We start from the raw sequence: 18,503 nt of genomic DNA on the forward strand, positions 1-18,503 counted from the left end.
TGCTGGAGATCAATCCTCATTTGTGACAGAAGGATAATATTTCCTAATGAAAAGCGTGTTTTTTTATTTATTCATTTATTTATTTTTTGAAACCGATAATATCTAATATTATTCAAGGCTTGGTACAGCTTATTCAATTTCATTCTTAACTTACAGTAAAATAACCTACATCAGTCTCTCCACCCAATAAACGTTGTGGCATTAAGTTTACGGTAAGGAATATTTTCATTTTACTTTTGTGGTTTTGAAAAAACTCAAAACAATGAATACAAAACTATATGATTTTTTTTATCTTTTACAACTATCAGAGCTTCAAAACTGTAAAAAAAAAAAGAAATTTCACTGGAAATTGCGGCTAAGATTTTCGTTAGGTAATGTGTCTTGGAGTTAGATTGCGGAAGAATTGGGCTTAACAAATGAACCATGGAATGTGATTTATTTAGTTTATCTCGTTGTTTCATCGATCGTAATATATGGAAAATGCTAGACATTTTCTGTGTTAAGCAGCTTTATGGTGCTACCATCTATAAGGCGTTAGAGTATTCTAAAAGTCCAGGATTAAAAATTGGGGAGTGCTGGAGACTCGAAACACTGTACGTATTAAAAGGAATGTATGAAATACTGCTGTATCAATGGTGGAACTCGAACTCCCGTTCTATCGGTCATGAGATTGACTGATTAATGCTTTACCTTAATAATAGGTACCCAGCTTCAAGGACAAGTGGCTCTACCATATGTGTCGTATTTGTGTGATAAAATTCCTTTAGTTAAATTGTATTAGGTAGGAGCAGTTAATAAACGGTTTTTCTCACAGTTGACAGTTTGAATACCCTCTTTTTTCGTGTTATGTGACTGCTTTGTTTTAATTAGGTAAAATAACAAATAAATAAATTGTTATTTAAAAAAAATTATTATGTTATTTAAAAGGCCACTTCTCTAAGTTATAAAATGAGTTGATATAAGTTAAGAAGAGAATGAATTCGACAATGCCCATTTATAGAAGTTTGTTCGACGGGAAAATAATTTATAAAAGATAACAGAATATTCACCAGCATTTGGCATATAAAAAAGAAATCCACGGAAGAATTTTCAAACTCTCCCATTACAGAAGTATTCAATTAGCTCACATTAGAGCTAGTAACAGCCTTTTTACACAACTTTACCAAATGTTTAAAATTGCTTTTGGTAGCATTATCTCATTTAGGTAAAATTGGGGTATTACGCATTGGAAAACTTATCTTATCGATTTTCTAATACTAATTTTGAAATCTAACTAGTTCTACTTTGAAATTGAACTTAATTTCTATAATAGAGAGTTCAATACACATTGCGAAAAAAATTATTCTGAAAACTACCAGAACTCGGTAAAATATATCATGTTTCTTACTCTATGAGAAGATCAAAACGCTTAGTAAGTATACATTTTGGTAAAAATAACAAAGTATTGTTTTTTAATATGCGATTAAAGTTAGTAAATGTAGTAAAATTTGGTAATTTTTCATGACATTTTAAAGCATGGTATCAAAACAATTTATTCGGTTAAATTTTACTTTTCGGCTCTATATTTTTTTACAAAATTATGTGGTAAGAAGAACTAAAATTTAGAAAACGAGAATTTTTCCAAAAACCCTTAAAACCGAAAAATTATTGATTGCAAGATTTAAGAACCATACATTTTGGGTCTTATTTTTAGAATTAGGATTTTTTTTTACCAGAAATGGCACTACCATACGAAACTGTATATTTACCGCCGTAATAATGATTTAGACTTTCGTTTTTTCTCCACTTTAAATGAAAATAACTTGTATAATGTAAGATATTTTTACTTTCTGAAACTACCACTATAAAGAGAAAACAAAGTTAATGTAAAAATAAAAGAACGAGATAAGTTAGCTACTGTTAGTTCTATTTGCTAAGCTTGTAGCAAAAAAAAATGATAGTTGTTACTTTCTGATAAAGGTGTTCAAATTATATAAAAAATAGTTATTATTATGTTGTATTTTTAAACTGGAGAGGAATTTTTTAAAACATCTAGCAATTTTATTTTGAAAAATAAATGTTTTGATTTCACTTGTTTCTTAAAGTAGATCAGCATTTATACGCTCAGAACTCAAGGTCTAAGCTATTCCCATGTTTACAACTGAGCTTTTTTCATCATAACAAATAAATCAATACACTTAAACCTTTATTCCTAGAACATTATAATAACTCTAAACCTTAGGTTAAAATATTTTAGCTATGAGCAATTTTTACCATTAAATTCTTCGTTTCCTCGCAGCGAAACAACGCCAAATGTGGTAAGAGCAATAAAAATCTTAGTAATCGATGGCAAAAGAGTCCGCAGGGAAGAATACAGAAGCTGAACTTAAGAAGTTTCGTAATTAATGGAGAAATTATCTTCTCTGCTTAACGATCATCAAACTCGAAACAAGCTTCTACGGCTGCCAAATATAGATTTTTGTAACTCAAAGCAATGACACCTTAAGCTGAATCTCAAACTCGTCTTTTGAAATTGCTATTTTCTGCACTTACTAGTGGTTGCGAACTTTGAATGGAGTTTAATGATGTTTATTACAGATTGTAATAGATCCTTAAACTCGATGGTTAAAAGACTTAGTAAAATTTAGAAGACTACTTTGTTTTAGTCCTCGTTAGAACTTCGAGTAAATATTTTCTAAACTTTAAATATAGTGATAGGGATTTTAGACTGAGTAGCTGTGAGCAGATGTTTTATAAATCAGCCTCTAATGATCAAGATGTGCTATTTTGAATTTTATTTATTTATGAATTTTATTTATTTATGAATTTTATTTATTTATGAATTTATTTATTATCTTTTTATGAATTTTATTTATTTCTAAACATTGCAAAATTTTGCAAACTAGCATTGACTGCAACATTGCAAACTAGCATTGACTGTTTTGTATACTTAAAAAATTTAATTGAATATCAAAATGTCATTTTCCTGGCTTGTCCCAAACAATATTTCCAATAATAACTAGCTTCAAAACTTCCCATACATTTTTAAATTTTTTTTTATCTAATCCTATGTAAGCATTTCTAGAATATAAGGAGAGGGTATTGTTTACTAAAACTTGTCAATAATTCTTGTCAATAAAAACTTGTTTTTCTGTCAATAATTTGTTTGTGCCATGAAAATCTGTCATTTTCTTGGCTACTTTTATTTAGTGATTTATAACCAAAAAAGATAGCGCTTATGTTAATAGATTGATTAGATACCCTCCTATCTGAACATGTCTTGTTGCATGAATAAAGAACCAATTTTCTGGTTCAAAATCTATTTGAAAAAAATTTTCAAGGTGAGTAGGTTTTTATACTGTCATTTTCCTGACTTCTTGAAATCACTAATAGCAAAAACTACATAGATTTATCTGAGTTATTTTAAGATATACTGTTGTTTTCTGCAGAATATAAACGCCTTCGTCTAAAAATATTAAATTAAAGTAAAGTTATATATTATAAAATGGCGAATTTGTCATTATCCTGGCTGTCATTTTCCTGGCTTATGAATGCCAGGACATTGAAGTGTTACCAGAAATTCTTTTTAACTGCTAATACTGTAAGGAGGGAAAGCAAATATTAACCTAATACCAAGTTTATGTATGATTGTAATATGCTTGGATGTAATCAAAGTTATTTATTTATTAATGATTGATTATTATACACAATTTTATTCTGTACATATTAGCAACAAAAAATTTTTTGTTTCTTTCTACAGTGGATAAAAAGAATTAATTTAAGCAATTTATGGTCCATCTAACATATAGGCTTAAGTTGAGTTACTTACTATTAACTTAAAATGACTGTTTTTTAAACTTCGAAGATAATATGTCATTTTCCTGACATTCAAGATTTGGTGAATTTCTATTTTATTTTTTTTTCTCGAGCAAATGTCAATAAACTACACTGCTGTCTATAAGATATTAATAAGTGCAGCTAAAGAAGTATACAAAAAAATGTTAGATTATTTTGAAGACTTTAAATTCGAAGAAATTTTTTGGTCCAAATTGTCATGTTTCGTGAAAATCAATCATATATATATATATTGTATTAATATTATTATGTGCATAACACTTAAGTCTGCATTATGTTTTTTTAATTCCACATCTTTAACATTTTCAATTCTACATCTCTTAATTACCTCTGCTGACAGTGATTTAGGTGTTCAATATTATGTTTTATAATGGGAAAGCCGTTTAATACTATCGAAGAATAACAATACAAAAACTTGATAGGGAATAATACTAAATTTTTCGACGTATGTATTGAAATTAAAAACTATATTAACCAGTAATAATTTAGCACTGAATTTTGGCTGTTGCCCAGTATACATTTGAACGACATTTCCTACAGAGATTTTATCTGAAGTAAAAAGTGATTGCCCAATCAAAATTTACTGGAATATAATACATAATGTAAGAGCAACTTTCAAATATTTCAAAAATCGTAAATCTCCATAAAGTAATGAACAACGCCGGGTAAACAATTATATCAGCCGCAATCTCACCGTAAACTGTTTCCCTAGAGAAAGGTAGAGATCGAAAAAGCAATTAAATTCTCAATTTTTCAAATCTTCTTGAAAGAGTTTGAAATATAATAAAAATCCAGTAGGTCATAGTCAATGACATGACCTAAATAGTACCATAAAATGAACGGCACAATGCGAGATGCATAGATCTTTTGTTAGATGAATCTTACTAGTGAGTTGGAAGACGATTGATTTTGTGATTAGTAACTCTTTGATATTCAGTTATTATTAGCACATTCTTCAAAAGCAATCGATGCGTCTTTTATGCGGACTTCGAAGACGTGGTGAGATTTTTCAGATTCCGATGGTCGAAAGAATGGGAAAAAGTTTTTTTTTTCTTTCCTTGTCAGCGAAAAAAAAAGTTTCTTAAATTCATCTTTCCTGTATCTCAACTGAGTAAAATCGAGTTTTCTTTTTGCAGTGAAGATCTTATAGAAAACCATTCGAATGAAATCGATTCCTTGTTAAAAAGTAAGGATTTGTTATATTGTAGTATTTTTATCAGTCTGTTGGATTTAGTTTAAACCAGCAGAAAGAATGCAATTAATTAAATTTTGAGGCTTTAGAATGTAGGGCAACTAAAACATCTTTATATTAACTAAGCATTTGTAAATTACAATTGTAATGAATTATTGGTTTGTTTTGTAGACACTTTTTTTTATGTTTTTGTAATGAAAACAGATACTCACTGTGGAACATTTGTAAGTGTTAGTAATTTTTCTTCGCTTGTTTATAATTTTTAGTGCTTTATTAATTTACGTACGTACCTCTTCCATTCAGTTTTCTTAACTTGTTTAAAATCGTTTATGTACTTTATATTAGCAGAAAAAATTTGATGTCGAAATTGACTCCAAATGTAAGAACAATTAACAAGAACCAACAAGAAAAAAATTTACTTATCAAGTGAGAACAAATTCAAGCTAAAGTTATACGTTGCTAGTTAATATATTGGGTGTGATAAATTAATTAAGTAATCTTTAAACCACTTATAATTTCTGTAATGGACATACAAGGACTGGTATTTAGATTTGTGTCTATTGCAGTCTATAAAAACTGTCTTTCTATAAAAACATTTCCTTTCGAAAACAATCAATTAAATCATAATATTTTAATTTAAGTTATAACCGTAAACATAAAATTTTATGTTATTTTATTATTTTATATTTGTTTTATAAATCCGTATTTTGTAGATCCTTTGTAATAGAATACCGCAAACCTTCTCTAAATATTTTATTTAATATTTAAATCATCAAATTTAACAATATTTAAAACTAAACTCAGCGGCGCGATGGCCCATAAAGGGTTAAGGCCTACTGTGGCCATCTCAGTTTTCTTGACCTTGGGCTCTGGGATGCGGTAACAGATGTTCCTGTCAGGTGGTCAACCGAACGCGGAACCCCCAGTGTTTTGTTCCCACGCATGCTTGGTACTCATTTATCGACCCACTGAAGGGATGAAAGGTGAGTCAATCTTGCCCGGTCCGAAGATCGAACCAGGGACCTGTGGCACGACAGTTAGTTAAAACAAATTGGTTAAACTGTATATCAAAAATTCTGGATCAAAATACTTTATAATGTACAGCCACTTTGTGTGCATCATTCATAAAATACATTTTATCTTAAGGCCCATTTTTATCCTAAAATATTAAATTGAAATTTTTACAGACATATTTATTTAATTAGAGTAATTTTATTATAACTTTCAATGTAAAAATTACGATTTATCAGAGTTTTTATTCTTTAAAATATTTTGATAAAAAAGGATTTTACGGTAAAAAGTATCGGCTCCCTGATTTGCGATATTTTTTACCGTAATTTTATCTTCGGAACTTTTTGCAGTACATGCAATTTCATTTAGTAAATAAAGTTAAATTCAATGGTTTCTATTTTTGAAATAATGTATTTGGAGAAGATTTGCGTCGTTTTATAACAAAGGATCTATAACATAAGGATCTGTAAAAAATATTTAAAAACAATTAAATACAACGTTTATTTTTCTGCAAGTTAAATTAAAAAGTTAAGTTAATGCAAGTTAAATTAAAGGGAATGTATCTTCACAGTGGGTCTGTATTGTAAGGGGCACAAAGGTATATAACAATGCTTGTAGGTCCCTTACAGCAATTATAATTGGTTTGAAGATTATGGAGTTATTTTGTTGCTCCCACATTCTTACTAAAATTTTGTAATATTAGCTTAGTAATATTAACTGTACTGTAAGGGACACAAAGGAAAAAAACAACGCTTGTATGTCCCTTACAGCAATTATAAATGGTTTGAAGATTAAGGAGTTATTTTGTTACATCCACATTCTGACAAAGATTTCGTAATATTAATTTGTCCTCGATAAGTACATTTAGTTTTTGAATTTTAACTAGTTTATTCCGTCTTCTAAATCTAAATAACTTGCAATTAGTCAAATTTTAAAGTGCAGTCATAACTCGTTTTATTTAAAATGTGACTTTGTAATATGACTTCAAATTTTTGTTTCGAAACAAATTTGTTTAAGATTGCACGATATTGGCCGCCTAAAATAAATTCAAAAGCAAACATACAACTCTCAGTAAAAAGCGATCAAGTATAAAGTATTTTCATCATAGTAGAGTTTTTCAGTACATTTTCATACATTGAAATATTTTAAATTGGTTTTCAATGCAAAATACATTCATTCGAAAACTAAAAAAATTAAGTTCACCAAGAAAAAATTGTAACAAAGAGAAAAAGAAAGGATCACCGCCAATCAGCATAATTTTAAGCGTCACCAATTATTGCCATAAGCTCTTGAAAAACCACCCACCAATATATGAGTGTTGTGGAATGGTTGCTTAATTTCTTTCGACATCATAAATTAATTAATTAATTTCCAACATTAATTTCGACATCATTAAATAATCCTCAGTCATAATTCGTTTTATTTGAAATGTGACTTAGTAATATAACTTCAAAATTTTTGCTTCATAACAAATTTGTTTAAGATTGCATGATATTTGGCCGCCTAAAATATTTGCAAAAGAAAGCATACAACTCTCAGTAAAAAGAGTAAAAAGCGATCAAGTATAAATTATTTTCATCATAGTAGAGTTTTTCAGTACATTTTTATATGTTGAAATATTTTGAATTGATTTTTAATGTAAAATACATTCTATCCAAAGTCAGAAAAAAGTGTAACAAAGAAAAAAAAAGATCTCCGTCAATCAACATAATCTTAACCGTCACCAATTATTGCCATAAGCTCTTGGAAAACCACCCGCCAATATATGAGTGTTGTGGAATGGTTGTTTAATTTCTTTCGACATCATTAATTAATCCTAAGACATAAAGCTGCTTACGTTCAGCTTTGTTCTTAATCAACTCAGGCCGACATTTCAAACAGTGTATCAACTCTTTCTTCGTATAACACCACTCAGGATTCTTTAAAGTGCTCTTCATTGATTGCGAAATAATGAAGGGTAATCCGAAGCGTGATCGTAAAGACGACCATAAAATTTGTTTACTTCTACAGTAATTGAATTAAAAGCATACTACTTAATGGCCTTAATCCAATTTCTGGCTTTACACAACTTTGTTTGCATTACAAAATAAATTAAAACATTTTTATGACGTTAAAAATAACTAAATAAACTTGAGCAAGGATATAAATTCATTTGGAACAGAAATGTTTGAAGATTGTTTTCAATTAGGATGCAAGCAAATGTTTAAATGTTTCCCTTTACTAATTCACTCTGGATATGTACTTTAAAATCAACAATTTATATATATATTGTTTTAAATAAATATAAGTTTATTATTTTATTAACAACAGATATATATATATATATATATATATATATATATATATATATATATATATATATATATATATATATATATATATATATATATATATATATATATATATAGCGTTAAAATTTATTACTTAAAATAGCTATGAGACATATAGCGATGTGTTATTTTATGTATCTCCCACTGTCTGTTATAACAGACACAATTGTTTGTAAATAATTTTAAAGGTTAGTTATGTCGGATATAAGTTGCGCTCTTGTCTGATTTTCGATTTATTTTTTTTGAAAATAGAAAAAAAAATGCCCATGACTTATGTGCTTATGCATGCAATCAATCAAATAGTTTTCTGTAAATATAGCTCATTGTTCTTTAGTCTCGTTACCAAACTGATATAGATTTTTTTACACTCTTTACTAAAATTATTGCGCGAAATTATAAAATGCAACACCGAAGATTTCTACTGCTTTTCTTTGTTTACCACAATATTGCTCAGGAGCTGCAATACGAGCACAGGGCTAAAGTGAATAGAAGGGCTGGTTCACTCCTTTGAAGTATCTCTCTCCACGCCGATCCTCCGACGTCACTCTAGTGACGTCACTTTGGCGCAAAGCTCGCACTTTTATTTCAAGAACGGAGCGTTTGGCCTTACTAGCTCTAACTAATATTGGATCATTTCTTTTTGCGAGATATTCTAAGACATTTGTTATTTTCTATAATGACTTTCCTCAGTTTTTGTAGTGAATTTACAAGAATTTAAAACTATTATCGAAATGCCAGTTTGCGCGATTGCAACTTGCAAAAATTCTGATACAAAAACAAAAGGAAAAAGTATAATTTTTCGCGTGTTCCCTAAAGTAAATGAACAACTATGTAAAGAATGGATTCCGAAATGACGCAGTTAATATAAAACAGCAATACGTTTATTCTGTCGAAAAGAACTTTTATAAAAATTCATTATCTAAATAGAAACCGCCTCGTTTTTTCATAAAGAAAGGCAGGTGAAAAGAATTAAAAAATGGATAAAGTCAAGGAAAATTAAAATGTAAATAAAAAGTATAAATAAAATATATAGTATATAGTTGAAATTCTCCTAATTTCATAATATATATTTTTTAATGTAGTTATTCCAAATATTTATGATTTTTTTTAAAAAATATATTCTCTTCAATTTAAATATCTATAAATTATATCATCGTAAATTTAAATGTCTATAAACAATTGCAAAATTTCTAATGTCCTTATGAACCTAAATTATTATTTTGTTTCAGTAATTAGCGTTTAAGGTTGATGTTTCCTAATGATTAAGTATGAACAAATTGCTATTAACGACATATTTTAAAATCATGGATTCTAAATTTAACTTAACTTATCGTTATAAAAGAATATGTAGATAAAAAAAGTGTCGATACATGCCTTCACATTTCTTAATAGTTAAAATTAAAACTGAACTTTTTAAAATAAAGTATTTATCGTGTCATTTTCACCAACTAGCAAAACATTTTTATAAGTTTAAAATGGTATTTTTTTTAATATAATAACCAAGAAAGTTTTTTTTGAACTATGTTTATGAACGGAAATAATGTGTTAATTACGTAAAGTTTGAAGGCTAATAACCAGAAAAAGTCTAACTTATTTTTACAAAGAGAAAGATGCAAAGTTATCATATCTTTGCTTGCGATCTCCGAGATCTGTGGACACAGTGACGTCACGAGGAGGGAAATCGTAGCTTCAGCTCTAAGAGCGGAGTGAACTAGTCCTTCTATTCTCTTTAGCCCCGATACGAGCACAACTCTAAATTCAACTTGAAGGTAATCGTTGTTTAAGCAAACTAAAGCATTTCTTATGCATTTTGCTTAGCAATGAAAACTTTAAACCCACTTATCTCAAAACTTGATTTTTTAAGCTGTGCCGCTATTGCACCCCATGAGCAATATATTCAAAAGCGAAATAACTTAAAAAACTGGAATTTAGATTAAATTCCTTTAACTAAAGCTTACAATGCGAAATGTGAAATTCCTTATACCTATATCCATCTCTGTTGGCCTCTTTGGTTTCTGTTGGATTACACAAATCTTTGTTAAATAATTATGCTAAACTTAAAATTTTGAGTTTAAATATTTAAAATTATTAAAGTTTCATAAAAACGCTATTATTTCAACTGAAATTTCTATTAAGTATAACAAGTTTATTTAAAATTTAATCACCTTATGAACTAAGTTAAAACTGCTCAAAAACTTTTAGAGAACTATTAAATACCTAATGCATTTTTATGATCATTAACTTTTATATTTATTGCGAGGAAGTGTAACATTTAGATCGAGGCCAAATTCAACTTTTAAACAAAAGCCATAAGAAAAATAATTATGAGACATTCGAGGGAATTATTTGAAAGAATGGAAGTTAGAACTTACTTTTCCCTCGCTGGTCCTTCCCCGGATCCTGAAAAGAAAAGATACAGACATTTATGAGTTGTCTATAAAATATTGTTATCTCGCAAGCTATCTAAAACTTTCTTTTTGTTCCGGGTAAAGAGTAAATATCACAAAGTGCAGCACTACGCTTATGGAGACGAATGGATAAATGTATGTGGAAAAAAAATATGCTTTAGTGGTACTTTTGGGGTTATCCACTGCAGTTGCTCAGAGAAGAAAAGTAAAATATTCGCCCAGCCGTAATTTGCGTGAGAATATGCCTTCTGTGCATGTGAAATGAGATAAAACAGAAACGCGAAAATCTTGGAGATTTCTTTTGGCGTAAGAAATTCAAAACAAAAGCATAATTACTTGACATATCGTAAAGAAAAGAAATTGCATAAAAGTTTCCAAGGAAGAACTGGGATATTGCATTGTTGGGAAGGAGAAAGAAATTTAATAATCTCGAAATTGAAAATAATGAAAGTTTGGAAATTACAGATTTTTATTTTAGACAAGTAAAAAGTGTATTTGATGCATTAGAAATACTCTAAAGTTTTTCTTAGAATTTTTTAAGTGATAATCAAAAATTAAAACAATATTTGAAAATAGTTTTTGACATTAATTTAGAATTTTCTTTATTGCTAGAACTTGGAAATGTCTTTTTGTTTTATTTAACTATGATTTTACCATCTAAATTTTTTGTCTTTGGTTTGTGGGAATCAACGGTCACGCTTAATGTTTTTTAATTTTTTTGAGTTGTCAAGCACTGAAAATTTTAAATGATTATCTTACATATGAAAGTATACATCCCTAAAGAGTTTTTAATTGGAAATAAATTTGGAAGGTATTTTGTCAAAATTAAAACTACGATAGAAAACTTTTCTTAACCTCTCATTTATCACTAATCTCACTAGCCATACATCTCTATTGGGCCTTGGATGGATCTGTATCTGGAGTGTCTGTTAGTACTGTGATCAGAATGATTTTCGAAGCAAAGTAGTTGATATTAAGCAGGTCTTGAAGTTCTAAGTACGAATGATGCAATGTGTGCTATGTTCCTTAAGCTATTTTGTATTACTATCTACAGTCGTTTGAATTGTAATTTTAAAAATTATTTTCTCTCATTACAATTTTGAAGTAAAATTTTAGTTTTAAAAAAGTTTTAGTTATTTTGAAAAATTTTTGTTGGAACTTCAAGAAATTTAGTTATTTTGCTTAATACAAAAGTTTCTGAAGTTATAATTTATATAAACAGTTTTGTAGTTGATTCCTTTTTTCAACAAAAGAAATTTTAAATAGTGTCCCTTGTTTAAGCGATACATATCATTGCTAACTTAGATTTCTCTTTATCAAGCAAACAACCATATAAATGTAGCGCTCTTTCAAAAATATTTCTAAATATTAAAAAAATATACTGAATATTTGACTTGAAATTTAATAACTTTAACTAAATACCTTAACAATTTTCAAATATAAAATGTGAAAAAAAATCATCCAGATATAGTAACTGACTTTAAAAGGTAAATTCATTGACAAAAATTTTCTTCAATAATTTTAAGTGTTAATTAAGTGTTAATATAAATTTTTTCACTGAGATTTATGGTGAACAGATATGCTTTTTTTACAATTACTTGCTTACAAATATTCATATTTTTATATGTTCAAGTTTACTTCTATTCTTCTAATCTACAATTCTTTTAATGTCTTATTTAAAAAAAACATAATGTTTGAATTTTTCTGTTTTTATTTTAAAATAAATGCCTAATTTTTTTTAAAATCTATATGTCATTGATAACAACCAGTTTAGAGATAACCGAGTTAAAACTCAAAAGTGATGTCTCAGCCAATTTCCAGTATACAGTTGCCCGATATTCTTTACCCTAAATTACCTAAGAGAAAAATGATTGTTCAGTATACTAATTCCTGATTTTCAGAACACATTTGTTCGATTGCTTCGGTGATTTTTTAAAGGCATTACCCAATACCGCTTTAGCTTTCAACTCAGCAATATTTTTCTTTAAAAATTTAAAAAAAAAGAAATCAGAATAAAAATAATGATATGTTTTTTCTCATTGATTTTCACTTTTTAATGAGTGATAAAGAACCCCAATAAAATTACCATACTATATGGTAATGACACATCTGTTAAAAAAAAACGCCTTATTCTCTTAAAAAAAATTCAAAATATACTATTTTTGAACTATTCATTTGGTAAATTTTCCGTTCATATGGCAGCAGTTTACCGTAAATTCAGTTCCGTAAATTCTTATTACTCCACATCTAGTTACACTTTAACGAATAAATGGCTTTATATCATTCTCTTAGAAATCATCATAAAATTACCAAATTTTACCGTATTTAGCAAATTTTATCACATATTATAAAACATTATTTTATAGTCAATTTTACCAAAATAATTACGAAATGAAAAATTTTAGCTTTTTCGTAACGATTTCTGAGTTTTGTGCGAAAGTATAGTGAACTTATATTCTGATAGTTATGATCATATTCTTTTTCTGAGTTTCCAATTCCTAAGCATTTGCCATTTCAGAAAATATCTTACGCTAATGTGTACAATGCCATCACATAAAATTTTTTATATCCGTCGTTGAACAGACGACCCAATTTTAGGGTTTACAACTACTAATGTTCAGCTTTGTAGCCTTGTAATTTTGAGCCAATCCAGAAGACAAGGAACTCCAGAATCCTAATTTGTTATAGAAACATGGAGGACTTTGCCACTCGACAGAGTTAGCGTGCATCAGTCACCATTTACTGCTCGAGGAGTCTTCGGCCGGCGGGCATCGAACCCACAAACTCTTGTTGTCATTGTATGCAATGCCTAGAGTGCATAAAAGTTCTCATATTTACTACTTTATCTGACAACACCATGTATTGAACAGAATGCCGCCATTACTTTTATTAACAGTAACATATACACAAATAATTTTAATGTTCAACGGAATCTTAATGAAAAAACTAGATTATAAAACATTTAGGAAAAGCAGTATATTTATAAATATTGATTCTACGTCTGATTTTCAAAAGAAATAAAAATGTAATAGTTGATTCAAAACATTAGTTATTTTAAACTTTGGTTTACCCTAGCATCAAAATAACTTGGGCCGTCATTGGGCTAATATTCACGAGTCTTGGCTTAGTAAAGGTTCAAAGGGCCGTTTTTTTTCTGATATTGACAATACATAGAATTATCCGATTCACCCGATATTTTATATCCCGTATTAAGCCAATTGAGATTCTATATTTGCCAATGCAGGTCCTATATAGGCCATTCTAAGACTAGCATTAAAAAATCTAGACATCCCAATAGTGGTCCCTTGGTGAAAGTTCTTATAGGTCCCATATTGAGCTAATTATGAACCCAACTGGGGCCAAGGTTGCTAGGGTACTCTTGATAACTCCATCTTTTATTCATTTTATTAACTAATCCAGGTTTATTTCAGTGTAAGTTATTATCTTATTTATTTTGTTGATGAGTTAATATTGCGTAGATAAAGCAGAAACTTTCCAGTTCATTGTTGATATTTCATAGCTTTTCACTTAAAATTTTAGATGACTAAAAGTGAAACACATATAATACTGCATACCTGATTCTCTTTCTTCTTCTCTCATTCTTATTATGAAAACAGCGATTCCAGCAACAAACACCAGAGCAGCAACAACTCCAATCATTACACCGAGAATAATGTTTATAGACTCAGAAGCAAATCCTGGAAATAAAGTATGGAATGCAAATTCTTTTGTATTCCGGGAAAAAAATTCAAGATTAGTAAAATAAAATTTAAATTTTAGGGTCGAAAGTCTAAAAAAAATTTATTAAATACTCTAAATTCTGTGTTAATCTAAAAAAAGTAACAAATATTTTGAATGTAAAAATATATTTGTATTCTATAAGCAAATTCCAGCGTTTATTACTTTTAAGAAAATGTATGACGAAAACACATTTTACTCTTTTTGAACAACAAGTACATTTTCATAGCCATGTGTTAAGCAATTAGTTACAATTAGTAAATTTAATATATATATATATATATATATATATATATATATATATATATATATATATATATATATATATATATTTATTTAACACTGTCGTGAATGTAAGTGCCAGTAATTAAATGCATTCAAGCAAGCCTTGTTATAAGTGCATATAATTATTTAGTTTTAATTTTTGAAAAAAAAGCAGGTTTCTCTATTGCGTGATTTTTTTTCTTCTCAATCAGCTTTCTGATGTATACTTCTTAACCGAAATAGATTAATGTAAATATTTTTAACCTTTATTGGACAAAAAATTTTTTTCAGTATACATGTGTTGTGTACTTCGTTAACACTTCTGTGAATTTAATTAACGGAAAAATTAAATGTATGCTAAGCAAATGGGTTTTAAATTTGTCCAACCTCTCTATTAATTTAAAATGGCAGATATTTCCAAGTAAAAAAGTTTTGCTGCAAGAAAATCCTTAATGCATATCTTGCTCTACAGCAGTTGTGTAATATAAACGTATTTATTCTCTTTTTGGAAGCTTTTAAATGTTTAAGTTCAAGCGTGTTAAGCGAATTTTTAGATTAAACACCGAATCAATTCTGAAAAAAATTGCCAAAAATAAATGTATTTACTTCGTTTATTTGAAACGACAATTCTGTATGAAGTAAGAATATTCATTTCTAGAAAAGCATTGGTATGTATTTTATTTTTCGTTGTATGCATATATTTCCAATGGTACGGATTTTAGTTCTATTGTATGTGAATTATCCTTTTTTGGATAAAATGTTAATTTCTTTGCATATTCTGAAATTACGGAACTCAAAACTCGAAAAATTTGTTATTGAGAAAAAAATATTTTTTATTATATTTATTGAAAAGATTGTGATGAATTGATAATGACGAATATGATTAATACATTATGATGAATTCATTATGATGAATGCATAAAATACAATTTTTATGTTATGCTGTGTCTATTTTGAGACAGAAATGTTTAATACTTCTTTGAAAATATGTGAGAAAGGTTTATGAAGTCAGTTGGTTATTAATACTTGAGCCAGAGAGTCAAGGCATCTGTGTCCCATTAAGGTATTATTATAACAACCGTTTCATATTTAAAAGCTTCACTCTATTATTTTTAATAGATTTGTTTTGTCAAAAATAACAATTTTCTACTTCACGAACAGCGTTTGTATATTTTATATTTCTGTTATTATTAATGTTATTATTATTATTGCCGTTGTTGTTTTAGTTGTATATCTGGAATCCGCAATTATCGTTTTTTTAATTTTGATGCAAAGCAATTTATTTATTCATAAATAAACTTTCAAATTTTATAAATTCATTAGTTAAAGCAATTAAATTACATAGTCAATGGCTTAATATATCGTTTCAAGAAAATATTTACCGTATTATTTTCGCTGAAAGTAAATTCTTTTTATTAAAATAAAACATTTTATTATCCTTTTTTTTAAAAAAAAGCAGCCTCCTTTTTAAAATATTTACTAATTTCCTAATGTTTTCTAAATAAGAAAAAAATGCAAAGTTATTTGCAGTATTTTTGTTTTTAAAATAAATAATGACTGCTTTTACCCTCTCTGAAAAAAAATGTTGAATAAACTGAATAATAAATGACAATTACTTTTTGTTTCATGTCAAATACACAGGAATGTTTAACTTGTTTTAAATTTGCTTATTTTTATTTTTTGAATGTTTATTTTTGAGAAAAAAGATATTAAGGACGCAATTAAAGTATGTTTTGCTGTTAAATCAACTTTAACGAATTCTACCTTTATTTCAAAATGCAACAAATTACTTCATGTTATATTTTTAACGTAATTATTTCAACAACCTTGAACTCATATATTACCAACTAAAAATATTAGAATAAATATCTAAATAGTACGACTTTATGAGGCATCGATATTTAAGTAATTTAAATTTAATAAATTAGTAAAATGACTTTAATTAATTTTACCTATTCGATATGTTATTCACTGAAGTATTTATTTTTCATTGCTTATTTAAGCATTTGCAAAAATATGTTATAGGCATCTATTTCTAATAAAAAAAATTTCATAACACTATGCGTTAATTCGTATTTTAGTAATTATAGTAAATAATTCAATTCAATAGATAAAATTGCATCCTGTTAAAAATTTTAAAGTCATTAACATAAGCCTTATTTGTCTTAAAAATAATTTTATATGAACTTCTTTTTTTAAATTAAAACCTAATCTTCACTTTTCTTTAGCATTTGACTGTCACAAGTTTTTAGAACGCTTTATAAAATTAATTTTTCAAAACTGTTGCTTAATATAAAAGTTTTAAATCATATGTATAATCTTATTGAGTTCAAAAAAATTCTACGGTGGCTCAAGAATCAATGTTTATTGAGAAAACTACAGTATTAATTTATTGAACAAAAGCTTTGTTTTTATTTTTGTAATTATCCATCTCTATTTTATAATAAGTACGCTCATTTTTAAATTAAATTGTTCAATAAGTTAAAAGTTCTTATATTTTGAGATGCTATCAAACAAGCTTAGTAAAGTAAGTTAAAAGCTAGACTAAGAACGGAAATAAAATGACCTTATCCTCTGACTCAAAAACTTACCACCATTAAGAAAAATAATTTGTATATATAACTTGTGAAAAATCTGAGGTAAATAAATGAACTTTAATATTTTGATATTTTGTAATTTTACCAAAACATGGCCTTAAATTATCACATATCAATATTAAGATATAATACATTCTAGTAGTAGAATTTATAAAGAATTTCAGCCATAAATTTCATTAAAAATCATATCTAAAATTCAATTTATTGTTTCTCTAAATAGTTGATAAATACGACTGTTGAAATGAGAGATATTTTTACATAACTAACTTTCTATTTACAATATACTTCTTATAGTTGGTGATCTTACATTTCTTCAAAAAAAAGTTTTTCTGTCTAACCACTTCACGTGTATTATTTACTTTAGTAGCGCTGTATATAATTTGTTATTAATATTATGCAAATACTTGAATTATTTCTATTGAATATGTAACTGTTATGATATGTTCATACATTATTAAATATAATAAAATTATAGGTATAATATGTAAATAAAATAATACAAGTAGTCACAAAGTAATATTCATTTTTATCATTAATGGTGTAAGAAGATGAAAATAATATTTTCAAATAGAGTATGTCTTCGATCGATATAACCGAAACTAACAACAATATAAAGCTAACCTATATAAAGCTAACAATATAAAACAATATCTATATATATATTTCTCTTACACAGCGACAAAAAAGCATCATTATAACTCCCCGAATGGCAACGCTAGAAAATCGACCAATGATTGTCGCTAAAAATGTCACATGCCGAATCTAGCTGAGGTGGCTCAACATATAGGGCTTTTATAAACGGAAACTGAAAGAACCAGAGAGAGCATTCTTACCAAATTTGATCTCTTCCGAAATTAATCCAATGGCTGCGGCAATCTCATACTATTAAGCTAGGCAGAAGTGGGAAGTCTTTGTAGATCGATCTCTATTTTAGTATTTTGTTGAATGCGCTTTTTTCATGAATTTATATATTACGAATTTATTTGAGAATTTTTGATTTATATCACGAATTTATTTGTTTTGTTATTGTTATTAGTTACTCATTGAGAAATGAGTCTCAGTCGTGCTGTTACGCTTTATACTATAGTACATTTCTAATAGGTTTAACGAATTACACTTATTTGAATTC

At 27.7% G+C, this 18,503-nt stretch overlaps 1 protein-coding gene across 4 annotated transcripts in view; it reads right to left on the reverse strand.

Annotated features, from left to right (window-relative positions):
- Nucleotides 1-18,503, reverse strand: part of LOC107456467 (kin of IRRE-like protein 1) — a 224,475-nt gene that overhangs the window by 17,874 nt on the left and 188,098 nt on the right. For 2 of the 4 annotated variants that reach the window (XM_087166016.1, XM_087166015.1), the window contains exons 12-13: nucleotides 14,351-14,500; nucleotides 10,740-10,767 (exon numbers count right to left, since the gene is read on the reverse strand). In XM_087166016.1, coding sequence (XP_087022142.1) covers nucleotides 10,740-10,767; nucleotides 14,351-14,500 — 178 coding nt within the window. The remainder of the gene's footprint in view (nucleotides 1-10,739; nucleotides 10,768-14,350; nucleotides 14,501-18,503) is intronic. The other 2 variants (XM_087166018.1, XM_087166017.1) reach the window with 1 other exon arrangement.

The sequence above is a fragment of the Parasteatoda tepidariorum genome, chromosome 6 (assembly GCF_982258835.1).
Source record: "Parasteatoda tepidariorum strain Cologne lab strain chromosome 6, Ptep-v5.0, whole genome shotgun sequence".
NCBI classification, from domain to species: domain Eukaryota; kingdom Metazoa; phylum Arthropoda; class Arachnida; order Araneae; family Theridiidae; genus Parasteatoda; species Parasteatoda tepidariorum.